Here is a 27,203-nt window from a genome sequence, read left to right as displayed (position 1 = left end):
AGAGTTTTCACCAAATTTAGAAAATTTTCAGCCATTAATTCTTTATATGCTTTTATCTGTTTTCCCATTGCCACTACCACCCTTTTTGGGGATTCTAATTACTCCAGTATTAGGACTCTTGAAGTTGTCCCACAGTTCACTTATAAAATATTATTTTACAGTCTTTTTCATTCTTTGTTTCATCTTTGATAGTTTCTTTTGTTACCTTTAAGTTCACTAACCTTTCCTCTGCTATGTCTATCCCACTGCTAATTGTAGTTTTCATCTTTGGGACTATGATTTGGTAAATTTTTAAAAATGCCTCTACTTCACATGCTCAATCCTTATTAGAACTTCTTGTACCTATAGAACACAGTTATAAAAACTGGCTTAATGTCCTTCATTAATTTACCTGCATCAATTCCAGGTCAGTTTTGACTAATGTTTCTCCTCATGATGGTTTGTACTTTCTTTTCTTTTTAAAAATCTTTTTAAGTTGTAGATGGATACAATATTTGTATTTTATTTATTTATTTTTATGTGGTGCTAAGGATCGAACTCAGTGCCTCATACGTGAAAGGCAAGTGCTCTACCACTAGCTACAACCCCAGCCCCAGTTTGTTCTTTCTTGCTTCTCTGCTATATCTGATCTTTTTGTTTTGTTTTGTTTTTGTTGTTGTTGGATGCCAGACATTGTACATTTCGTCTTATTTGAGTGCTAGATACTTCTGCATTTATATAAATACTCTTGAGTTTTGTTTTAGGGTATGGTTACACTTTTGGGAAACAAGTGGATCTTTCCTGGTCGTACTTTTAAATTTTGCTAACTAGGTAGAGAGTATCATTCATCTAGAGGGAAGCTTCCTCCCTCCTGAGGCAAAACCTTTGTCATTTCTCCTAGTGCTGCATGAATTATGCAGTGTATCATTCTGGCTGGTGACAACACTTCTCCTGTCCCCATGAGCTGGAAGACTGTTATCTTTAATCCTTTTGTCAATATCTGGAGACACTAAAATTTTGTGAAACCTACCACACAGCACTTTAAGTGTAGAGAAACAGTTGCAATGCACACTAGAAACAGGTATTGCAACATTGTTTGTAATACTCAAAGCCTATCAGAAATGGATATACATCAACTGTGATAAATTCATGTGACAATATGTAGCAGTTTAAATCAATGAACTATAGAGTTATATGTATCAACATGGAAAGATCTGAAAAGCAATGTTGAGTAAAAAAAACCAAAAAAAGCAAAATGCCAAATAAAACATTTAGAATACCATTTATGTAAAGTTAAAAAAAGAACAATAATCATTAATTGTGTCTAGATATAGTAAAATTACATGTATTAAACAAGATACTGTGATAACAGGTTCATAATCTCAATGGTATAACAAAAGGTTTTATATTTGCTCATGTTGCATGTCCCATGTGAAGGTTTACAAAAAAAAAAAAAAAGGGCTTTGCTCATTAAAGCCACACTGGGACTTGGGTTGAAAAAGTTCTATGACCTTTCCCAATAACTTGGAAGTGGGATGGGCAAGCAGTGAATCACATGGTGGCTCTGAAGCCTTCTACCTAGAAGGCATACATGCCATTTTCACTCATTGTATTTATCAAAATGCAAATTGCATTTCCATTTTGACCTTCAAAGAGGGACAGGTAAATACTATCTTATCTCATACCCAGAAGAAAAAGAACCACCTGTGAACAGCTCTACTGACTACCACAATGTAATGCACAAATTGAAAAGTAGGTATCTAATTCTTGAGTGCTTGCCCACAGGTGAGGAGAGACGGAGGTATAGAATTGAGCATAATAGAAACAGGATTTCATCTTTATATGCAATGTTCTTTTTCACTGTTATTTTTAAAATCTGAAATAATTCAATAGATCTGTATCAGGGTTCTAGCATGCATATCTCCCGACCCCGAAATCTTACCTGTTCGTTTATTTCTGTCCACATAACAGTACTTTAACTCATAATCTTTTAACAAATCATGAACTTCCTGAAAAAGAAAAACAAACAAACAAACCATGAATTCAATAAGCACCCAAATGCAGTTAGTGGCTAATGTAGCTTGACTAGCCTACCCACCCCCGCCCCCCAAAAAAAACTTTTATGAATTCTCCCTAGTACTTATTTAAATTAAAGACAGGGAAGGCCCAAAAGATATGGCACTAGCCTGAGCATCCAAATATATATCCCCCAGTGCAACCCCTCCACATAGCCATGTTCCTGTTCAAATGGTACATTTATGGTCTCATGAGTGTATGAGGCACTGTCTTCATTCTGTATTTCTGCTTATACTTATGCCTTGATCTAGCATGGGGTAAACAAATCACTAAAGTTCACTAACTTTGTCTAAAATCACATGCATACTTTGAAATTCCAGTTCACATGTTCTTTCATGAAGAACAATTTCCATAGAATGTGACCTCATTCTTCTTGATGCTAACAATAGTCCTAACTTTATCCCTCTTATGGAAATGAACATTATATTTCTTTCTATTTATGTATACTACATACAGAGGTTTTAACAATACACCTGCAAATTTTTGTAGTATGAACATACAGAATAAATATACATAGCATTTCTTGTAATAAACCACTTGTAGATTTTTAAATTAGAAATTCCTTGTTATAAATCAAATAACAACCATTGAAGTACAGTATGTAGTTTTGATATATTTCTCCTGGGCAGCTAATAGTACTTGCATACAGGAACTTTATTTTCTGTATTTATATATTACCTGTATTGCTTTACTTAAAACAGGCAAATATATATTAAAGTACATGTATTTGAATTGATATATGGCCTTAAAGATTTTTGTTCATAATATATAACAAATTCAAAGGAATTAAGACTATCACATAGGTGGACGTTTAGACCCCACATTGGAAGCCGGGTGGTGGCACACACAAGTAATCCCAGCAGCTCAAAAGACTGAGGCAGGAGGATAGTGGGTTCAGTCCCTACACTGAAGAGTTACAACCAACCTATTCTATATAATGACTAAAAATACACAGGTGTTTGTATAAGTACATAACCTAAATCCTTAATTCAGTAACAATGATTCTTATTACTGATATTATTACAGTTAAAACTTATTTAGCTTTCATTAGGTATAAGGCACTGAATTTGTTTCTTTAATTAAAAATCTGAGAAGCAGAGTAGAGGGAAATCAAGTGGCTGAAGTCATACAGTCGCAACTTGGGGAACGGAGATTCATCACGGTCGGGCTGCAGGGGCCCCCTCTAGCCCTCTGTGGCATGTTGTCTTACTCTTTCCAGTGTAAACTTGAAAAATAGCACACTACCAACTACAGTTACAGAAACAATTATTTTTAGTTACTTTGTGAGATATTTGTCCACCCCCCAACCCTGGTTTGAGGGTTTTTTCCCCTTCTTTCTTTTGTTCTTCTGTAAATGAAATGATTGTAGAATTGATTTTTGTGGGAATTCTAAAAGCTATCTAAAACATTTCTGCAGCCTTTTTAAGCCTCATTCACAGAAGTACATGAAAGCACACACAGAGCCACAGGTTTCAGCAGTTTCAGTGCCACAGTTAGATCAATTTTGGGGTCTTCTGATGAATCTTTTTTTTTTAAAGTTTGTACATAGATAACAAGAGTTACTTCTTAAGATATAAAAAGGGCTGTGAACTAACTGTGGTGTTTACTAAACAGAATTATGTGTTGGGAGGAATTGGGATTTTGTGTTTTCCCATCTGCATTCAGCCTTCTCCTCTGGGTTTTGACCCTGAATGGTTTTTCTTTCCAAATCCTCTCTTACTGAAGCTGAGTATTGAGGCACATGCCTGTAATCCCAGCAGCGTGGGAGGCCGAGGCAGGAGGATCTTGAGTTCAAAGCCAGCTTCAGCACTTAGCAAGGCCCTGAGCAACTTAGCAAGACCCTGTCTCTAAATAAAATACATAAAAAGGGCTGCAGTAGATGAATGGATAAAGAAAATGTGGTGTATATACACAATGGAATATTATTCAGCATTCGAAGAGAATAAAATCATGGCATTTGCAGGTAAATGGATGGAGTTGGAGAATATAATGCTAAGTGAAGCTAGCCAATCCCCCACAAAAAATGCCAAAAGTTTTTTTCTGATTTAAGGATGCTGATTCATAATGTGGTTGGGGAGGGGTGTGTGGCATGGGAGGATTAGATAAACTCTAGATAGGGCAAAGGTGAGTGAGGGGAAGGCTGGGGGCTTGGGGTGAGAAAGACTGTAGAATGAGATGGATGTCATTACCGTAAGTGCATTATGAAGACACAAATACTATGACTCTGTGTACAACCAGAGATATGAAAAATTGTGCTCTATATGTGTAATATGAATTGTAATGCATTCTGTTGTCATATAGAACAAAATAAAAATTTTTTAAAAATGGGGCTGGGGATGTGGCTCAGTGGTTAAGCACCCCTTAGTTCATTCCCTGGTACCAAAAAAATCCCCTCTTACCACTTTGAATTCTGCTGACTGTACCTCTCAAACATACTTATGATAATCTGCACTTTATGAGAAAAGGTAAATTTTATAAGTTTATGCTCTGCTAATTATAGATGTTTACTACTGTATGACTCATTTATTTTTGTAACCACTTGTGGTCCATCCTTTATTTTAATTCACACTTCTTACTACTGATGGTGATGTGGAGGAAGACACTGAGATTAGGAAATTAATTTGTACTATTTCAGCCCATCTGTGAATGTAAAAACTTCCCGGTTGCCTTGCTGTGGTCCACCCCATCTGGTGTGGAACTGATAGATGACTGTCTTGACACTCACCCTCGGGATGGCACGGAACTAACTCTCTGGTTCTTTCATTTCACCCTTAACTCCAGCACAGCCTGTGGGGGGGTGTTGGGGCGAGGTACCAGTATGCAAAGGGGACTTTGGTTTTTCCACTGGTTCTGATCTGCTGCCCATTTACTAACATGTGTACTGCGTTTGCTTACAGACTGTAGGTGGACGTATAATGTAAAGCTTGGTTTAAAAAACATTTAACTCTTCCAAAAAAAAAAATAGTCATTTAATTATAAGAGTAACTCTCATAAAAAAATAATCTTAAGAATAGCATAGAAGAGGAAAATAAGAGGACAGTTACAAGTTCAGAAATATTTTTTCTTTTTAACCCAGTGAAAGAGGAAAAGAAGAGTGATATAATAGGCAAAGGATAAAAGTATAACATATACCTAATTAAAATTAATTTAAAAAGAATAAAAATATAAAGCTGGATTTAAAAAAATCACCTATCATGTGAAAATTAAAGAGGATTATTTAGTAATGCTTATTAATACGTTGAATTAGAAATGTTTTAAAATGTGTACATGTATCAATTTTTAAAATATTGTTTGCTGATGCATATGGTACTATAATCAATATGCAGATTATTTTATTACTATGGTAACTTCTTATCTTGTATGCATCAATGTTTTCTTGGACTTACAAAACACACAGTGTATTCTTCATTAAGAAAAACATAACTTCTCAGTAGCATAACATAATACATCTTGCCAACAGACTAATACTTTATGCAGAAGGTTTTGTTTGAAGGGATCCAGTGTATTCTTTTAGTCACACAGAATCTAATCTTCTTTTCACTGGTGAACAGCTGTCAAGTGTGAGATAAAGAAAACATGATACTGCTCTTCATATTATCATGTTTCTATAAACAAATGACATGTTATGCTACTCATTTAGCTAAGAGAATTACTTAAGAGAAAGCTTCAATATTCAAAGACATATTTTGGAACTTAGAAATTTTATTTTGAAACCATTCAAAATTTTTAATCATAGCTTTTCTAGGCATCAGATGAGGGATACAGAATTTGCCAACTGAGAAAATTTGCAAAGCTTCCTACAAAGAAAAAAAAAAACAATTACTTTTTCTCTCCATGCCCTGGTTGTTTTGACCCAGGCAAAAGTGGGTCACCCCTCAATTTGAGCCCTGGTAAGTTGGCCAAATTAAAAACTTAAAACCTGAAAGAGAGTCCTAAAAACCATTTGCCAGCATTCTACTGTGCTCTGCCACAAAGAACTGAAAGGACTACAATTATAGCTCCCTATAACTGATCTGGCTTTATGACATTTCTATCATTTTACAAACTAATTTTAAAGTAGTTCCTTTGATAAAAAAAACTCTTTGTCCTCTGACCAGCAATATCATTTATGAATTTCTTAGAACAAGAGAAGTTCAACAAAATTGACATTAGTTTTAGTAATATATTTCCAGAGAGGATTCACCACCACTCCCTGAAGTTAAACAAAAAGTTTTGCTCATGTACAATGTTTTCTTTCAATGACACCCCCATCCCCCTAAAAGTTAACCATTGTTATAGCTGACCTGTCCTTCTTCCTAAATGAAAGTTGGCCTTAGCTAGAAACCTGAATCGCATTGTCATCTCAGCCCTTCACACACTTTGTTTTTATTATTAGAACAAGGCTTTCATACATTAAAGTACACTACTTTTAAACCCCACTGCTTTGCATTTGAAGAAGGCAACTGATATTTTTGTTAATTTTGTTTAAAAAATTTAAGTAACTTGATAATTTAAAAAGATTATCTGAAATGCAAAATTATGAGACATAATAATGAAACAGATATCCAGTAACTCAAGATCTAGAAGCCAGAGGATGGGAACATGGGTACCACGGTTGTATCCCCCTTCCAATCCCATATCTCTGCTTCCCCCCTTACACAGGAGTGTATTTTATGTAGATATGGATTCCCAAACAATATACTGTTTTGTATTACTTATTTTTGAGCTTTATAAAAAATGGTATTATCCTTTTTAATCTTCTGTGCCTTGATTTTTATAATCAATCTTTGTTGCTAACATTCACTCACATTTCATGTGGCTGTCACTCATTTATTCACAACAGTTCTATATTTCGTTCAATACCTCTAGTACGACTTATGTCTCCATTTTTCTTTCAATGAATATTTGTTTTGCTTCACCATTTTTTAAAATAAAACTCTGTCGCATTCTTGTAAATATTACTTATCTCCTGGCATTCATACACAAAAGGTTTTCGAGGAGCAAAATTCTTGGACTGAATGCCTGCAAATGACTCACTTTAAAAGAAATTGAAAACTTGTTTTCCAGAATAGCATGGCAGTTTACATTCTCATCACACACATACAAATATAAAAGCCTTGGTGATTCATATTCTTTCAATGCTTGGTCAGATACTAAAGCTTTGTTAATTTAGTGTATATAAAATTATGTCTTACTGTGTCTTAATGCGTATCCTGATTAATAAGGTAGGACATTGTAATGGTTAGTTTAATGTGCCAATTTAACTACAGTATCCAGTTATTTAATCAAACACCAATCTAGATGTTGCTATGAAATTATTTTTCACATACAGTTGAATATTTACAACCATCTGATTTAAGTAAAGGAGAGATTGCTGTAGGTAAGGTGGGTAGGGCCTCATGCAATCAGTTAAAGGCTATAAGATCAAAACTAATGTTTCCTGGCATAGAAATTCTGCCTTAAGACTACAGAAGCTAGGTCCAGTAGTGGATTCCTGTAATCCCTGTGACTGGGGAGGCTGAGGCAAGAGAATCATAAGTTCGAGGCCAGCCTCAGCAACTCGGCCAGACATTTAGCGACATAGTGAGACTGTCTTTAAATAAAAAATAAAACAGGGTGCGGATGTAGCTCAGTAGAAGAGTGCCCCCAAGTTCAATTCCCAGAAAACAAACAACAAAAAACTAAACCAAATACTCCCTACAGATCTTGGACTGGCTAGCCCCCACAATCATGTGAACCATTTCTTTAAAATAAATCTTTACACACACATATTTTACTGTGTGTATATCCTATCGCTTTTGTTTCTAACCCCAAGTGATACAGGCATCTTTTCATATTTATTTGCCAATTCTTTATTTCATCTTCTAAAAACATTTACTTATCACTATTACCAGTTTTTCTGCTTGTCTTTTTCCCCCTCCTTGAAAAAATTTTTAAAACACCTGAATACTCATTCTTTATAATTAATGGAATTATAACTGTACTGTCCTACTATGTGGTCTGTCATTCTATTTATTTGTGAGGACTTCTGGTGACGTTTTTCATTTATCACTCTATTCCCTTAAATTTGTAGGTTTTGTGCCTTAAGAAGTCCTTCCTATAGAAAAAGATATTTTCTTTTGTTTCCCAAGAGTTTTGATTTTTTTTTCTCACATTTCAGCATTTAGTCAGTTTGGAATTAGTTTTCATATAGTGTTAGATAGGATTTTTTTCTTCTCCATATGGAAATTAATTTTATTTTTTCCCCATGTTGACAACCATCAAGCCATAATTCTTTCCTCGATGATCAGCAAAGCTGTCTCTCTCAAATATCAAGTTCTCAGGTACACATGAATCTGTTTGCCTCTTGCTTCTGTCCCATTAGAAATTCTGTCTTTCCTGTGCTAATATCATACCATCTTAAGTGACATAGCTTTGTGATATCCCATAAATCAAATACCCGCTCTATTGATGTTGCTTCTAGTTTGGGACTATTCAAAATAAAATCAGGAATTAAGTTTGAGTAAAATATACATAGAATTGTTAAATTATATGGTAGATATATGCTGCAGTTTGAATATGGTTTGTTGGAGTTAATCCTCATCGTGAGGATTAAGAGGATGAAAACTTAATCTGGCAAAGATTTTTAGAGGTAAGGCCTTTGGGAAGTGAAGAGGACCAGATAAAGTCATCAGGGTAGAACCCTAATGTCTAAATATTGGTGGCTTTATAGAAGAGAGACCAGAGGATATGCATGAATGCTCCCAATCTCCATGTGATGTCCTGTGCTGCCTTAGGACTTTGCCAGCAAGAAGGCCATCATCACACTGGGTCTCAAACTTGGATCAGAACTATGAGTCAAAATAAGCCTCTTTTCTCTATTATTTAGCCAGACTCAGGTTTGTCTTTTTTTAAACTAATATTGTATTTGTTTATCCTTAATATAAATTATACGGGTTTTCTGAAAATTATGAAACAATTACACGTGCTCCAGCAGAACCTGATTTCCTATTGCTCCACATCCTACCTGGTATCATCCGTTATTTTACTTTGACCCATTCTGGTGGGAATGCACGTGTGTCTAACTATGGTCTTACTGCCTTTTCCTTGATGGGTAATAATGTTATGGAACTTTCCATTTATTTACTGGCCATTTGGATATACCCTTTTTGTGTGGAAAATGTTTGTTTCAATCTTTTCCCTATCCAGTCTACCATATTTTCTTTTCTGATGAATGCTTTTTGGGTCCTGTTTAGAAATCTTTACCTACTCAAAGTCATAACATTATTGTTCTTCTGGAAAGTGTATATTCTTTTCTGGTTTTTATTTTGTTTCAATTTTAAAGATTTGCTCTTTTTAGATATACATGATGTCAGAGTGTATTTTGACATATTACACATACATATACATGGAGTATAACTTATTCTAATTAGGATCCCCTTCTTTTGGTTGTACATGATGTGGAGTTTCACTGGTGGTGTATTCCTATATGAACATTGGAAAGTTTTATCCAATTCAATTCTACTGACTTTCCTATTAGCATTTACATTTGGGTGATGATTCATCTTTAAAACCTTTTCTAAATGGTTTTAGATAGGGAATCAACTTTTGGCATATGATTATCTAACTGCTCCAGCATCATTATAGGAAAGGCCTTTCTTATCCTTGCTGAACTGCTGTGTTGCATGTGGGTTAATTTCTGGACTCTCTAGTGTATTCCACTGGTCTGTGTGTCCTTGTACCAATATCACACTCTATAAATTACTATACTTTTAAGTGAGTTTTGAAATCTCATTGTGTCTTTCAACTTTTTTCCTTCAAAATTATCTTAGCTATTCTAAGTCCTTTGCAATTCTATATAAATTTTAGAACCAGTTTATTAGTTTTCCATTAAAAAAAACCTACTATGGGGTTGGGGTTGTGGCTCAGTGGTAGAGCACTTGCCTAGCATGCGTGAGGCACTGGGTTCGACCCCCAGCACAACATAAAAATAACAACAAATAAAATAAAATTTTAAAAAATTACTAGGATTTTGAATGGTACTGCACTGACACTAAAGATCAAATTGAGAAGTGACATCTAAAAATTGAGTCTTCCAATTCTTAATTACAGAATGCTCTTCTATTTATTTGCATCTTAAATTCTTCTCTAAAATATTTATGGTCTTCAGTATAGAGATTTTACATTTCTTTTACTAGATTTCTTGTATTGCATTTCATATTTTTTTAACTTTTTAAATATTTATTTTTTAGTTTTAGGTGGACATAATATCTTTATTTTACCTTTATGTGGTGCTGAGGATCAAACCCAGTGCCTCATGCATGCTAGGCGAGCGCTCTACCACTGAGCCACAACCCCAGCCCCTGTATTTCATATTTTTGATATTAATTTACATTGATTTAAAAATGCAATAGATTTTAATTTTTAGCAATTGATAGTACATAAAAAATAACAACATAAGTACATAAAAAGTATCATTGATATTTACATACTGACCTTGCATATATCAGTTCTTTCTAAACTTAAGGAATTCTGATAGGTTGTCAAGTATTTTCTATATATGCAGTTATGTCTGTAAATAGACATTTTGCATATTTATTTATTTATTTATTCTGGGGATTGATCTCAGGGTCACTCAGCCACTGAGCCATATCCCCTGCCATATTTTGTATTTTACTTAAAGACATGGTCTCACTGAGTTGCTCAGTGCCTCACTTTTGCAGAGGCTGGCTGTAAACTTGAGATCCTCCAACCTCAGCCTCCAGAGTGGGATTACAGGCATGTTTTGGATCTTTAGATGTTTTTAGCTGTATTGTGCTATAGTTAGCATTTCCAGTAGGATATTAACTAGTCATGATCCCAGTATTTTTTCTAATCTCAGAGAAAGATGTCAATATTTTGCCAATGAATGTGATTAATTTGGATTTTTCTAGATAATCTTTAAGTTGAGGGGGTTTCCTTGCTATGGGTTTTTAATTATAAATAGGTATTCAATTTTGTCTAATGCTTTTTCTGCATATATTGAAATAACCAAAATCCCATCTTCATGCCAATAATCTCCAAATTCTTATTCAAACTTCATTCCTAAGCTCTTATTTTTTGCTTTGAAACGCATTTAGAACTGCATTTTTTTTTTTTTGCTTTGAACTGTACCAGAAAATAAATTTTGGGGACTCAACACAGGGCCTATCATATACTACATTTCATGATATTAGCTGAGTAGACACGGCATCAATTTTAACTTGGCTAAATTTTTAACTGCTTTCAGGGAAGTTGTTTTGCTGGAAAGTTCATTTGAAGATCCACTTTTTTTTTTTTTTTTTTTGCCAGAAGAACATTTTGATTTGGCCTAAAAAAATTAATAAACTTTCAACATTGTTATTAGCAGAGAAATAATGGTAATGTACTGATTGATTGTCTTATCCCTTGCACTTTATAGACATTATCTCATTTAATCCTAGCAATTCTACAAGCTGGATTTTATTGCTCTAATTTTAAAGACGAGGACATTGAGGCCTCGAGAAATTAGGGGACTTGTTCAAACAGCATGTGATGGAGCTGGGGTTCAACCCAGGCCAACAGAATTCAGAGCAAACATGATGAACTCCTAGACTACATTGTTTCTCAGCTATCACTGTTATGAAAATAAAGTCCACAAAATAGTCATTCCTATCACATTCCTGTATCTCACTGCATCGCTGAACTCCTAACCTTAGAATGGGATACAGCAAAAACAAAGTTTGGAATGCCTACCATGCAAATTCCTTGGAGATGAGAACAAAAGCAACATAACTTCTTTTTGACAGCTAGACATCTGACTGCATCACTCCCTCATTTAAATATTTCAGTGGCTCCTCATTTCCCTTAAAATAAAATCCCAACTCCCTAATATGGCCTATAAATTTTTAATTATCTGGCTCTGCTTAATGTGCCAGCCTTAAGTTTTACCACTTTCCCTCTCAAGCCCTGTGCCTCAGCCACAATGGCCTAATTTTTTTCTTGTCTTCAGGACTCGGTACACCTCCTTTTTCCCCCACCATCCTTGCTGTTTATTTTCAAAATCACACATTACATACACACACACACTACATTCAATCAAAAATGTATTCAACAAATCCCCAGTTTTTTTTCCCTAGCTACTAAAAAGAAGGAATAATTCACAAATATGCATGTCATCCTTGCAGAGGGGCCATGCTAATCTTCTCTGTATCATTCCAATTACAGTTACATGCGATGCCAAAGCGAGCCCAGGGCTTGTACATCTTTGTTCCTAGGACCATGGTGATTCTACACCTGTCTTCCTCTTTCTTCTCCTAGCTACATTCTTTCTCCTATGGTCTCAGAGGAGTTTCTCCAAGGAGACTGTCAGGTCTGGTTAGATCTTTTCCTTGTGTTTCCATAGCATATTTTACCTCCCCATCCTCTACCATTCATATTTTAACTATTTGTATACCTGTATCTTCATGACATTGTGGACTTAACAACAGTAAATATCATGTCTCTGCTTAGTGTGTAAACAGATCTCCAAGACCCAGCACTGTTTGCCAATAGCAGCCCTTTGCTATTTATTAAATGCATACATATTTGTCTCTACAGATTGTCTTCATCAACTCCATTTTTCCTGAGATTATTTTCTAGTCTTAATGTAAACCAATATATTTTTAAAGTGCTCAGAAGAAAATATGAACACATATTTGATAGTTACCTAATACATAACTCATTTCTGGAAAAAAACATACATAAAATTAATTAGCATTACATAATCTATCTATGAGTTTTTCCTATGAGGAAGAGGACTTTAATCTCTAGGAGTTAGATTTAGATAGTCTTCTGTTCCAAAGAATAACCACACATAAATCACAATCCCTTTTTCATTAATGTGTAAAATAATTTCCTTTCAAGTGTTACCTCCACGTATTACTGTATTCATTTTGTATTTCTGTGAACAAAGACCACACATTAAGCTGCTTAAAATGACAACTATTTATTATCTCATAATTCTTTAAGTCAGATATCCAGGCAGGCTCTACTGGGTTCTCTTTAGGATTTCCCAAGACCGACGCAAGCTAGGCTCTTATTTGGAGGCTCTGAGGAAGAATCCCTTATCCCCTTCCATTCATTAGAGGTCCTTGTGATTGAAGAACTGAAATCTCTATTTTCTTGCAGCCTGTCAGCTAGGGATCACTCCAGCAACTACAGATTACTCTAAATCCTTGTGGTAGATACTCCAACTTCAAAAACAGCTCTCCTGAATCATATCTTTCCTAAGCTTCAATTCTCTCTGACATCTCCTTTTGCTACCAGCCTGAGTAAGCACTACTTTTATAGGACTCATGTGATTAGACTAGTCATACCTAGTAATGTCTTTTCATTTTATTTTTTGTACCAGGGATTGATAACCACTGAGCCACATCCCCAGCCCTTTTTATTTCTTATTTTGAAACAGGATCTTACTAGGTTGCTTACATACTTGCTAAGTTGCTAAGGCTGGCTCAGTAGGCCAAGGCAAGAAGATCACAAGTTCAAAGTCTGCCTAAGCAACCCAGTAGAGCCTGCCTGGATATCTGACTTAGACTGAAGCAACTCTTGCCTCAGCCTCCAGACCCTCTGGGATTACAGGAGTGGTCACCACACCCAGCTAGTAATGTCACTTTTGACTAACCCTAAATCAGATTAGCGACCTTAACTAGATCAGCAACAATTCATTTTTACCATGTAACATAACAACGGCACATGTAATACCCTACCACAGTTACAGTCCTTTGGATTAGGACAGAATATCTGTAGGGACCGTTTTTAGAATCCTGGCACAACTGATACTACTACTGCTAGATATCTTTTACTATACCCTACATGTACTTGACACAAGCTATCTTAATAAGTCAGGTTTCGAAGCTCCAGCAGGGTTTGGAAGGCATCTACACATGAAGGAAGCTTGCATAGAGTATTAGAAGTGAGGAGGTCCTCACACAGGCAGGATGACTCTGAGCAGGAGGTGAATATGGAGAGGAGGCAGGCATTTGCAGGAGTGATGGGAAACTGAATACATAAAAGGGGCCTGATCAAGGATAATGAACATCAAATTTGTGTAAGAGAAAGGAGTTACAGATAGGGAACAGAATGAAGCCATACAGAATGAACGGCACGGTGTTGGATTGCTTTCTTCTTTTGTGGTGCTGGGGATCAAATCTAGGGCCTTGTGCATCCTAAGCAAGTACTCTACTACCAAGCTACATCCTTCTCTGCCCACTGTAATTTGATGTGAGGGTGAACTTATTATTTTCAATAGACAGATAGGTATAAATGTATGTGTGTGTGTATGCACATACACACATTTATAGCTGCTCTATCAAAATGAACTGCCCCATTGAGACCTAATGGCAATGAGAAATCTAGATTCCACAGATCTTGGCTTCTCAGTAGTATTTTCCCCTAAAAGAAATCAGGCACTGTATTATCTCAGAAAATCATTAGACACTTGAATCAAATGTATGAAATATGATATGTCAAGAGCTATGTAATGTTTTGAACAACTAATAAAAAAAAGAAAATCATTAGAAAAACAGCATGATGACATTCTAAAATATTACTGATCCAAACTGCAAGGTCATGAAAAGAAGGAAAAACTGTCATTGAATGGAGGCTTAAGGAGACAAAGTGATTAAAAGAAACATGGCATCCTCTATTGGATCCTGGAACAGAAAAAGGACATAAGTGAAAAAACTAATAAAATACAAATAGTTGGGGCTGGGGTCGTGGCTCAGTGGTAGAGTGCTTGCTTTGTACATGTGAGGCACTGGGTACGATCCTCAGCACCACATATAAATAAATAAAGGTATTGTGTCCAACTACAACTAAAAAATAAATAAATACAAATACAAATAGTCTATTGTTCAGTTAATAATAATAACAAATACCAAAGTAAATTTCTTAATTTGACTAATGTACCTAGGTTTTATACAAGATATAACATTAGGATAAATTAGGTAAAGGATATATGGTAAATCTAGGAACTATCTTTGCAACTTTTTCTGTAAATCTCAAGTGTTTCAGAAATAACAACTTATTTTCAAAGAAGACACAGGAGCTGAGCATGGTGGTATAATCCTATAATCTTAGCAGCTCAGTAGACCAAGGCAGGAGGATCACAAGTTCAAAGTCTGCCTAAGCAACTTTTTTTTTTTTTTACCATTTAAGTATTATTAAGTGTACAATGACATTAAGTACATTCACATTGTTATACATCTGTCACTGTTATACAACTTGTCACTTCACGAGACAGTTTTCATATTACAAAATGGACACTTGTACCCATTAAACACCAACCCTTCATTTCTTTCTCCTTCCATACTTTTTTTTAATGGTGCTGGGGATAGAACCCAGGGCCTTACCCCATGCTAGGCAAGGGCTCTATCACTGAGATACATCCCCACCCCATCCCTCTACAATTTTTTTTTTATTGTTGGTCGTTCAAAACATTACATAGTTCTTAATACATCATATTTCACAGTTTGATTCAAGCGGGTTATGAACTCCCAATTTTACCCCGTATACAGATTGCTGTATCACATCAGTTACCCTTCCATTGATTGACATATTGCCTTTCTAGTGTCTGATGTATTCTGCTGTCTGTCCTATTCTCTACTATCCCCCCTCCCCTTCCCTCCCCTCCCCTTTTCTCTCTCTACCCCTTCTACTGTAAATCATTTCTTCCATTTGTATTATCTTGTCTTACCCCTCCTTTCCTCTTATGTATCATTTTGTATAACCCTGAGGATCGCCTTCCATTTCCATGCGATTTCCCTTCTCAAGCAACTTGGCTGGGCCCTAAGCAACTCAGTGAGACCTTGTCTCAAAATCAAAAATAAAAAGGGCTGAGAACGTGGTTCAGTGGTTAAGTGCCCCATAGGTTTAGTCCCAGTAACAACAACACAAAAAGACACAGGAACAAGCTTAAAGAGGTTCCTACTGCCCAAATTTAAAACAATTTAAGCATCAACATGAGTAATGATAGTATTCTCAAATGATTAAAGGAAAGAGAATGTGCAGTACATACCATTTTTCTAAGTTTCAGATTATTTCAAAATTTTAAAATTTCCATGCACATGTTTTTATTGCCATCACTTTTAGTGTAGTACAGGTTGCAAAAAACTTAGAAAATATAAAATCGGAGAAATAGAAACTAATTTGGAATCAATAGAGTGTAGTTAAACTAGTAAAGTAGTAGAAGATCCAAAGTCCAGGAAATAAAGGCAGTCTGGGAACTAAAAGCAGATAATCAGCGCAATGAGTTGAGAGAGACATAAAACCCAACTTTCCAGGGCAGGGGGGTAGGGTAGGATAGAGGGGGGGGCAGGAAAAAGAGAGACAGTAAAGGCAAGTACAAATACAGGTTCAGTGAATTCTAATGCTATTTTGGCATTCAGGTGGTAACACACATCTAGCAGTAAGTTCTCAAGACACAAAGAAAATGCAAAGAGGAAAAGAAGTTTACAAATCTAAAGACAATGATACTAAATAAACACAAAGTTAAGCATAAAGTACCCAGAAAATAAGTTTAAGGGCTTTCAATAAGTTGCATAAATAAAATCTAACAACAGGCAAACTTTTTTTTTTTTTAGCAAGAAATACTCATTGAGAAAAACACTAAATTATACAATAAATACTGTTCATGATGTTTTAAAGAGAAACATCTTTGTACCAATCTCTGAATTTTAACAAGTGTGAATGGGGAAATACTACACTGTAACTCCTTGAAAACTTGTTAAGAGAAAATTTTATTGAGCATCCACTCTGTGCCAGGTGCAGTTTCTAAAGGGTCAGTCATGGATTACTGCATGACCAGAGAGCAATAAGCTTTGATCTCTAACATGAAGTGTTTGACAATGGACTTAAAAACAAACAAACAAACAAACAAACAAAAAACAAAGCCAAGGAACCTTATTTGCATTCCTGCCCAGATGGAGAATCACCCCACCTATGCATAAATGTGGCCCACAGAAATTTCTGATGAAGACACTTCTCAATAAGCAGCTCTGGATCAGGTGATGTTCCAAAGACAAGATCAGAATCATGCTGATCTGCAACAACAACAACATTTTTCAACCTAGGGTCTACAGTTCTGTGGTGAGATCAAGATAGGCCACAAGAGATCCATAACCCCCTGAAGTTACATGCAATTTTTTCAGAGAGAGGGTTTATACTTTCAACATGCACATAAGACAGACAGTTGAATGATAGCATAATTACAAGTGAATTGTCTAAAACGCTAACATAGTCTTACACTTCAAAATTTATTCATCCAACAAATCAAACCTAAGAGCTTGCCATATGTGTGTCAGACATATTAACAGGAGTGTAGCACTTCAGAACAAAGTAGGTGAGTAGTCCTCTTCTGTTCTATATTTCCCTTGCAACATGTATCAGGTTCTAGGTTAAACATTGGTGATACAAAGGTAAATAGGACATGATCCTTGCCCTTTGTAATGCTTAGAATACAGTGTGTGCAGGGAGGAATTATAGTATAATACAGTGTGAGATAAGAATATGAGCTTTGGAATCAAACAAACATTAGCCCTCCAGTCTACCACTTATTAGCCAAATGATCTGGGGTACTTCCTTAATATTAATTCTGCATCTGTTTCCCTATCTGGAGAAGAAATTCTGATTTGTAGGTTTAAAATGAAGATTAAATGTAAACAATGCTCTAAACACAATGCCTGGCAATGGTAGGCACACAAAAAAACTGAGCTATTACTGCAAATATAGACATCCAAAGGAAAAAGAAGTTTATTCAGGCTGGGAGAACTCAATGAAGACTACCACATGTTTTAGAAAATGTAATGACAAAAGGATGATGGTGTATGTTCAGAGAAAAATAACTGAAAAGATCAGGAAACTTGGAGTCATGTACTAAGAACTAGTGATTTGAAGAAACTGAAGTTTGAAGTCAAAAAAGTGAATATTTTAAGTTCTATGTATGATTGGAAGGTAGACATTAGATCAAGAAATCAAAACTTCAAGGAAATAAATTTTACATGTTCAATATAATTAAGAAACATATAACAAAGAAAGCTGTCTGGAGACAGGACACTTTAGAAAACAGTCATTTCTTTGAAATGAAAGGTGTTAAACATGTGTTGAGGATGCTCTAAATTGAATTCACGACTTGAGCAAAAATGCCATGCACCATTCCTTCCAATACTGAGATTTTACATTTTTTTATTAAAATTCTTTATTAGCAGGCTACTATTTGTTGGTAGTAACACAAGACCCAACTTGAAATAAGTGAAACAAAGGGAATTAATGGCTTGCATAACCATAAAATCCAGAGATAGGTTAAGCTGCAGACAGTCTGATCGGGATTCCAGTCCTCCTCTGAATGTTGACTCTGTCCCCTGTCAGCTGCAACCGTGGCTACATTTCCCTGTATTTATGTCCAGTGAGGAAAAAGAAAATTACTTACCTTAACAACCAACAAAAATCCTAGTCTTCTGTGTTATAGCAGGCTGAAACCATCATTATGGCCAGCCTACTACCAGGAATAATTGCTTAGGTCCAGGTTACTGCCTGTTCTTTGACCAATCCCTCTTGTAAAAGGGAAGATTCGTGTTCTTTGATTTATGTCATGGGAATAGAGATAAAACCCATCCAATTCATAGATTTGCTAAATAATGAGGGAATGATGGGTCCTCAAAGGAAAACCTGGGTACAATTAAGAAAGACAAGAGGAAGAAAGCAGACTGAGTAACAGTATTGGGGTCCCAGCAAGAAACAGATGGTACATTCAAACCTAAGTAATTGGAAAGATTTTTTTTAATATTTATTTTTAGTTGTAGATGGACAAAATACCTTTATTTTATTTATTTATTTTTATGTGGCACAGAGAATTGAACCCAGTACCTCACATGTGCTAGGCAAGTGCTCTACCACTGAGCTACACCCCTAGTCCTAGAAAGAATTTTTTATAACAGATGATCTACAATGACTTAAAGAAACTCTATGGCTAGCCACTCCTCCTAGCATCTAAGTAGATAAGGGGAAAGGTTATGACAACCCAGTGAGCTTAGTTGTAATGGAGAGAACCACAGCATAAAAACTGACCTTTGAAAGAGGAAGCAGCCAACCCACAGTAACCTGGTAGAGAGGGAGCGGGGTGAAGGACATGCTCTGATCTCACTCTCCTCCATCTGCTGATCTCCCACTAGTGGCTCTGGCCAAAGGCAAGCAGAGGTTAAGAGAACCTTGTTAATGCAATGCACCATGCAGGTTAGCCTCCCCAGACACAGAGCAGGCTTGAAGGGTTGGAGCACAGATGGAAGAGCAAGTGGAAGATACTTAGCATAACAACCAAGGAAGGACTGTCCTTGGTTGATAACCATCATCCAAAATATAAGAAAGCCAAGTGTCCAAGGGGATCTGATCTGCCCTCTTGTCACTTATTACCCTCTAAGTGCACACTGCCCACTTCCAATGAAGACAGTTTTACCTAGGCAAACAGAAATACACACAGAGCTGGGGCTCCTGGTGAGCAATTTTAGGATCTTTATAAATTTTATTTTCTTTATTTACATTTTAACATTCCCTAGCTTACCTATTTTTGCTGGGATAAAGACAGCTAAGTATAAATTTTATATCCACAGATAAGAAGTGAGTTCCGAAATCTCCTAAAGGTCAGTGGCTTTACCAAAAGGAGGATAAGTACAAACAGAAGAAATCAGGAAACAAAATTGAGGGGGTTAGTAACAGGGCCACCCTGCTACAGCAACATCCTTCTATCAGAGTTGCCTTCATTCAATGCTTCCCTGATCTTCTGTATCTTATTTATCTAAAAAGGCAAATTCCATTTAATTCCTTCCTTCTTGAGTTCTGCCTTAAAACACAGGAGCACATATCAGGAACTTGGTAGCTGGGAGAGTCTCTGTTTCTGTACAAAGCTGATTCAATGCTATTGCAGGACTTGGTATAATCTTACATTTCAGAAGCCATTTAAATGGACATTAAAGTACTAACCTGCAAAAATGAATACCATCTAACACATTCTTTCAGTGGAAAAACATGTTGCAATTCTAAAGAACAATTTCTAAGTATAAGTCATTCATTAACTAGGAAATAATCTATAGATTATGTGAGAAGTTTGGTGACTGGCTGTTAACACACAACATTGTGATGCTAACCACAAAGTACTCTTCCTCTTCTTGAATGTGTTTTCAGAGCAGAGAACAGCATTTCTGAAACACTTTTCAAGAATTTCTGCCAAGACCAGGAACTTGAGGAGGCAGTGGTGTCCCAGAAATCTAGAAGTATATTTCCTTAGCAGTTTTCAGAGCCTTTGTTACACTGGGAATAGGAAAACAAAGCACACAGAAAAGCAGCAAAACCCACAATTCTATTCTACTTAATTACATTAGAAATGAAAATGTAATGGGGAATTTTTAAGAATCATAAATTACACTAAAATAAGTAACTTTTGTAAGTAAGCAAAATAGCCTTCCTTTCTTTTCTTTCTTCCTCTCTTTCTTTTTGGTAGTGATGCTAGAAATTGAACTCACAGTTTTGTACATGCTAGGCAAGTACTTTACCACCTAACTACATCCCCAGCCCCTAAAACTGCATTTTTTATTTAAAACAAATAATTTTAAAATGAGAAAACATCTCAAATTGTCCAAAAAAAGTGAATAATATTTATTTTTTAAAAAAACAGTCTGTAATTTCTGAATATATTGTTAAAGAAAACAAGGTGTATTTTAAAATTCTACAGTTGATGGATACATCATATGTGCGAAACTTCTATTGCTTTTATACTAATGTAAAAGAAATTTTTAAAAATATAATTTTATTTTATTTATTTATTTTTGTGTGGCGCTAAGGATTGAACCCAGTGCCTCACAAGTGCTAGGTGAGCACTCTATCACTGAGCCACAACCCCAGCCTGGGAAATAAGTAAAATTTAAAGATAAGATCAATCAGTTTCTTACATTTGGTGACTTGTAATTCTAAAAGCTGTTTAATTGATAATACTATGCTTTCAAATGGATCTCCAGAAATTAATAATCAAGCTTCTGAATTAACTACCATAATAGGGTACCTTGAAATGAAAATTTATAAAATCCAAGGTGAGAGGATATAATTTTTATTTCTTCTTATGTCCACAGATAAGAAGTGAGTCCCGAAATCCCCTAAACGTCAGTGGCTTTACCAAAATGAGGATAAACACAAACAGAAGAAATCAGGAGACAAAATCCTGGATTTTGGCCCTAAGCACTCACAATTAAAATTCATATTTTAAAACAACACATGAAAAACAAAACATGTGTATAGTCACAAGACATGAGAAAAAACTAAGTGAGTGAATACAAAATAGAAAGAAAATGCCCATTTTCTTCATTTGTGTGTGTTTGTGTGTGTGTGTGTGTGTGTATGTGTGTGTGTGTGTGTGTGTGTGTGTGTGTGTGTGTGTGTTGCTGGAGATTGAACTTAGGGCCTAACACTTGATATATCCCCAGTCTTTTTTTCCATTCTGAAACCCCAAATAACAATGCTATTGAATGAGAAGTTAAAATATAGGCAATTTCTAGAAATGCAGCAACAAACATAGATTAGGACATTACCTTAACTAATCAAAGTTCTAAATTTAGTCACAAAGAGAGTATGGACACATTGCCATCTATACACAGTGGCTACTCTGAATAAGAACCAGTAGTCACACAATATTATTAAGTATAAATTATTCACTATAAATAATTGTGATAATTATAAATATCAACCACAATGAATTTTTCACTATAATTTACATTACAAAACACAACACTGAATGACATTACTGTAAATATTCAAATCACAGAAGCGTGAAGTATGTGGAGTAGATAGCTTGAGAAGCTGGAGCAGAATCCAGTGCAGGACTAATAAGAAATGAGACTGCAAATGTGACTTGGCCCATCACGTAAAAACTAAGAATTTTAGATTTCTATCCTGTCATACCTTTCAAAGTACTCCTGTTAACAAAGGAATATGTAAAGTCATATAAATACAGTATATCTTCTAATAGTATCAAGTTTTTTTAAAAAAAAATTAGAAGTCAAATTACTGGTTTTAAATTGAATTCAATGCTATTACAACATCAAATGAATGTGAATTTTTCAGACAGAACACAAAACCTCAAAACAACTTCACTCTTCTAGTAGTCTAATTTAGAGCCACTAATTTTTATTTTTTTAACTTCTAAGAACAATTTGAAGATGAGCGCACACCTGTAATCCCAGTGACTTGGGTAGGGGGGATGAGGAAGGAGAATCACAAGTTCAAGTTCAAGGCCAGCCTGGGCAATTTAGTAAGACCTGTCTCAAAATAAAGTTTAATAAAAGGGTCAGGGATACAGCTCAGTGGTAAAGTGCTCCTGGTAGCAGGGTAGAGGTGTGGAGGTGGGTGCCAGATGATCTGAGGAAAACTTTAAGAAGCAGTATGGGAAACGTGAAGGCACTAGGATTTTTGTTTGCTGGATTGCTTTTTTAAAGTGAGATATTGATATGATCAGATCAGAGGATGTTTCAAGAGAAGAAGTTTGAAGGACAGGCTAAAGCACACAGGACCAGAATAGCAGATGACAATCTGAAAAGTAGAAATAGTCTGTACAGGAGATAATAAGCCCTAAACCAGAGCTGAGGCTGTGGAAACAAAAACGCCAGGAAGATTCTGGAAAGTTGAGGAGGCAGACCAGTCAGGATCTGATTGAATGTACAGTGATTACTCAATAAAAAAAAACTTTTGAGAACTTACTAATATAAAGGTATTTGTGTTGAACTTCTAAGGTATTTAATACACATACCTCTAAAAGCTCCACTTAAAAACAGTATTTTCAATGTACCTTTAAATCACAGTAACTATGAAACTGTGGCATGCTCCTATAAATGTGATACCAGAAATTAAACAAAATTTGACTTATGAAAACTATGTTTTAAAAGAAGTACCCATGTTTTCAAAATGTTAAGAAAAAAAATTCAATGGGTTCCTACTAATCAGCTACCAGGCAATAGCTTTTCTAAAGACATAATTACACAGCCTGAGAATCAGAGTTAAGAACGCCTTCAATCCTTAATGTGAAATTGTAAAATAAATGAATGACTAAGCACAGACTCTCTCCGGAAAAAGAAACTTAAGTATTTGAGATATCTGATTATTTAATAATTGAATAAAAGCCACATTAATCATCTCCCAGGGAAAATTTGTGGTTATGGCACAGGTAATTTAATGTAGGCCTTGCTGGTTAAGAGGCACAAAGCAAAATTAGAGTTAAGTCTTCATTAGTAAGTTGACAGCAAAATATAGCCACTGAGAAACAAAATAAAACTAAACAGACATTAAAACTATCAAGGGAAACTGAATTATGACAAAACTCAAAAAAATTTCATGCTGAACATATTCGTGAAAATATTACAACTTGGAAAAAATAAGTGAAGTAAATTTTAATTTTGCTGGACCAATAAAAACAGCAATTCTCAACAACAACAAAAATATATCTTTAGGAACAGCTTTTAATTGCTTTTAGAAATTACCATACTTTGGACTTTCTTTTTCTTCCTTCCTCCCTCCCTCCCTTCCTTCCTTCCTTCCTTTTTTCCTTCCTTCCTTCCTTCCTTCCTTTGTACAGGGGATTGAATCTAAGGGTACTTAACCACTGAGCCATACCCCCAGTCCCTTTTTATATTTTATTTAGAGATAGAGTCTCACTGAGTTGCTAAGTGCATTGCTAAGTTGCTGAGGCTGCTTTGAATTTGCGATCCTCCTGCCTCAGCCTCCCTAGTCACTGGGATTATAGCATACACCACCGCGCTCCACTATCTTACTTATTTTTGTAATACAGACCACTAATAGTTGTAATTGTGATCAAAAAGCTAATAAAGGGAGTAAAGTACTAAAGGTGATGGAGGAAAAAAGAATACTACTCAGAAAACCTTATATATAACCTAAAACTGATTTGCTCATATATTTCAAAACCACATCAGAAATATTAAAAGCATTATGAAAATTATAGAGAAAATATAAATGCTAGGACAAGACTGAAAACAAGCCGTGTGTGTGTGTATGTGTGTGTGTGTGTGTGTGTGTGTGTGTTTTCTTTAAGATGGAACTCAAAAACCATGGTGTAAGAATTTAACTTTGCATAAAAATTTTAAGATACTTTACTTGACAGTAATGGACTCATCTATACAAGGAGAATGTTCACCCCACCCTCTTTTTTAATTATGTTGTTTTTTTAAAATATCTTTATTTTGTTTATTTTTTTTTATGTGGTGCTGAGGATCGAACCCAGTGCCTCACATGTCAGAGGTAAGTGCTCTGCTACTGAGCCACAACCCCATTTTATTTGCTCATTTATGCTTGCTACTTCACAGAAAATCCTAAGATTTAAGGTAAACAAAAATCCGTAACAGAAAGAATATCTGAAAAAATTGAAATTACACTGTAATTCTCAGAGAGTCTCTCTCCACCCATAACACCTGATCTAATTGAAATGATTCCTTTTATAAGACCCTTGGATATGTTTTTCACCACTTTTGAAAAAGGGAATGAAAAAATATCAACAACAAAGCAAAAATAGAACTGTCTTGAATTTTACATTTAAATATATGTTGAATTAATGCAAGAAAATGCTGTGACAAAAATAGTTGACATTCTACAGAGGAAATCAAAACACTTCTCCATCTTCTCCTAGATTATCTACACACAGAGCTGTTATTTCTTTAATTTGTTTTTTAGAAATGCCATCTGCTTCTCTAAAGCCTCCCTCTCCAAATCAGGTCATTGCAGGTGTCTTTATTCATAGTAATGCAAAACATTATCTAACAGACAAGAAGTGGACAAAGGTAGAATGAAAAAAGTTGAAAGAGGGACAAGACACACTATATCAACAGACAATATTAACAACAGACCTTGCATTTGCAAACAGAAATCCCCACATGCATATGAGTTATAAAGGTTACAGGCTCATATTTATTGTGAGTGGCTCTCTAAAGTCTAACACAATAATAGGGCATTAGTCTCATTTTTCTATGGGTGGCATGGAAGAACTGCCATGCAATTTTGAGAAGGGAATCCTCCCAATTCCATGCATCAGGTTATAGGAGGAACTACATGAGACCCCCACCCCCACCTCCCCCAAATTTGCAACTGCCAGGACCTCTCATCACAATCCATATAAATTCAAGTTATATATATATGTGTGTGTGTGTGTGTGTGTGTGTGTGTGGTGTGAAATATGTGAATATCAGAGAATTAAGAACCTCCAAAGAATTGAAGAAATTATCTCAAATTTCAGATAAAACAAAATACATATGTACACATATGCATAAGAAAAGAAATGATATTCTAGGTTAAAAATGGTTACCTTTAGATAGCTGAACTATGGGATATTTCTATTTTTTCCCCCTTTATACTCCTCTGATTTTTTAGCTCTCTTAAAACAATTTGTAACTTTCACAATCAGGAAAGAAAAAAAAAAGTTAAATAGGTTTAGAGTTTCTGGATTAAAGACACAGAGTAGCATAGTTTTAAAAGCTTCATTCAAAATCACTGAGGAACAAATCTTTCCCTACTTGGTTTGGCACAAGCCGACTGCAAGGCTCCTCAAAGCGCAGTTAACAACCTCCCTATTCTGGGGCCTTAGCAAACTGAGGAGACAAAGTTGTTTCATACAAACTTGGTCAAGTGCTTCTGCATCAGCAAAACTCACTCCCAGCTCTCCCGTGATCCCGCCCCCCACCCCCAAGGCACACCTAGTCCTGAGGTCCCCACGCGGGACCTTCTGCCCCTCTGGAGGTGTTCCCAAAGACTCAGGCCCCCAAATGGGAGCTCCAAAGCTCACCTCCACTCTCCTTCATCTGCAACTACCTCAAGGGCTGCAGGAGAAGAAAAGAGCGGAATACTCTTGGCGGCAGCCGCCACCAATCCCGGTGACCTTGGACGAGCCACTACGCCGCCGCTCCGAGCCTCAGTTTCCTACTCTTACTCCCCTCCCTGGAGGTCTGTCTGCAGGCTTGGAAACCCCAAGAGCTTTGTAAAAGCTAGGGGCCGTCCTAGGCACTCTGCGCCGATCCCCTCCTCCTCCTGCCCCGACACCTCGGAGGCAGCTTTTCTCCAGAGTCTGTCTCGTCGCCCCCAGGGCGCGTCGCCTCCCCAGCACCGTCCCCACACCTGGCAGCTGCTGTCCTGGGGCAGGTTTTTCACCAAGATCTTCCTGCGGTTGCTCAGCTCCCGCCGCATCCGCTGCAGCCTCGCGGCGACCTCCTCCGGGTGCAGCACGGCGGGCGCGGGGTCCACGGAGCCCTCGCGCGCCCCCGGCCCCGCCGCGCAGCCCAGGCCCGCGCCCCCCTCGCCGCCGCCGTCTCCAGCCGCCGCCGCCGCCGCCATCTTCCCGGGCGCCCCGCGGCTGCGGACTCCTCGGAAGCTCGAGGGGAAGCGGAGAGAGAAAGCGGGAGGAGGCCGGGGCGGGGGCGAGGCGGGCCGAGGCCGCAGAGTGGGCCCAGCTGCGGAGGGGAGGGAGCTAGGGAGGGAGGCGGCGCGGCAGCCAGCAGCCGGCCGACGGGCGGGAGAGGAAACCTGAGGAGCAGCCGAGAACCACCTCGCGGCACCTCCCCTCGCGCCCCCAGCCCCCGCGCCCTCGGCTCTCAGGTCCGCGGGCAGGCCCGGCGCCGCCTCCCCCACACCTGGGCGGGCGGCTGGCTCCTCTTCTGCAAGGCCTTAGCCAACGCCCGGGGTCGGGCTCCGGAGATGCGGTCCCTTCGCGGGACTCGAAGCCCCCAGCACCTGTCCCCGCGCGGCCTCCCCGCGAACACCGCAGTCCTCCCCGGAACCCCTCGAAATTCCCGCGCTAGGTCGGCTCGGGGGCTGCAGGTGCGAGTTCTGACTTCCGAAACCCTGGGAGGCAGCAGGGAGCCTCCCCGCAGCCCCGGCGGGCCCCGGACTGCAACTCTTCTGAGTGTTCAAGGTGTGCATATTTGGCAAAGTTTGAATTTACAATAAGAGATAAAATGTGGTTTTCTAGGAAGCAAAGGGAGGGCTATCCTGGGGGAAAAAAATCATACACGCGGTAAAACCTGATTGTGATGTATTTTTCTAGATGTGTGTGTAGGAGAAAACCTGTGCCCTTCCACCGTCCCTCAGTACTTGTCGCACAGTTGCCGAGACTAGAAACT

At 37.1% G+C, this 27,203-nt stretch overlaps 1 protein-coding gene and 1 non-coding gene across 7 annotated transcripts in view; both read right to left on the bottom strand.

The window, feature by feature from the left end:
* The window catches only part of Raver2 (ribonucleoprotein, PTB binding 2), an 89,200-nt gene extending 62,259 nt beyond the window's left edge, over window positions 1-26,941 (bottom strand). For 2 of the 6 annotated variants that reach the window (XM_078026411.1, XM_078026409.1), the window contains exons 1-2: window positions 26,203-26,933; window positions 1,922-1,988 (exon numbers count right to left, since the gene is read on the bottom strand). In XM_078026411.1, the coding sequence (XP_077882537.1) occupies window positions 1,922-1,988; window positions 26,203-26,418 (283 nt within the window). In that variant the 5' untranslated portion in view covers window positions 26,419-26,933. Of the gene's footprint in view, window positions 1-1,921; window positions 1,989-26,202 lie in introns of all 6 variants that reach the window. The other 4 variants (XM_078026410.1, XM_078026412.1, XM_078026407.1 and 1 more) reach the window with 4 other exon arrangements.
* Window positions 12,155-12,258, bottom strand: LOC120891139 (U6 spliceosomal RNA). The gene has a single exon (XR_005735559.1). It is a non-coding gene; the product is annotated as a U6 spliceosomal RNA (small nuclear RNA).
* Window positions 26,942-27,203: the final 262 nt, after the last annotated feature.

This window comes from Ictidomys tridecemlineatus, chromosome 11 (genome assembly GCF_052094955.1).
Source record: "Ictidomys tridecemlineatus isolate mIctTri1 chromosome 11, mIctTri1.hap1, whole genome shotgun sequence".
Taxonomy (NCBI): domain Eukaryota; kingdom Metazoa; phylum Chordata; class Mammalia; order Rodentia; family Sciuridae; genus Ictidomys; species Ictidomys tridecemlineatus.
This window is presented reverse-complemented; position numbering and strand designations above follow the sequence as displayed.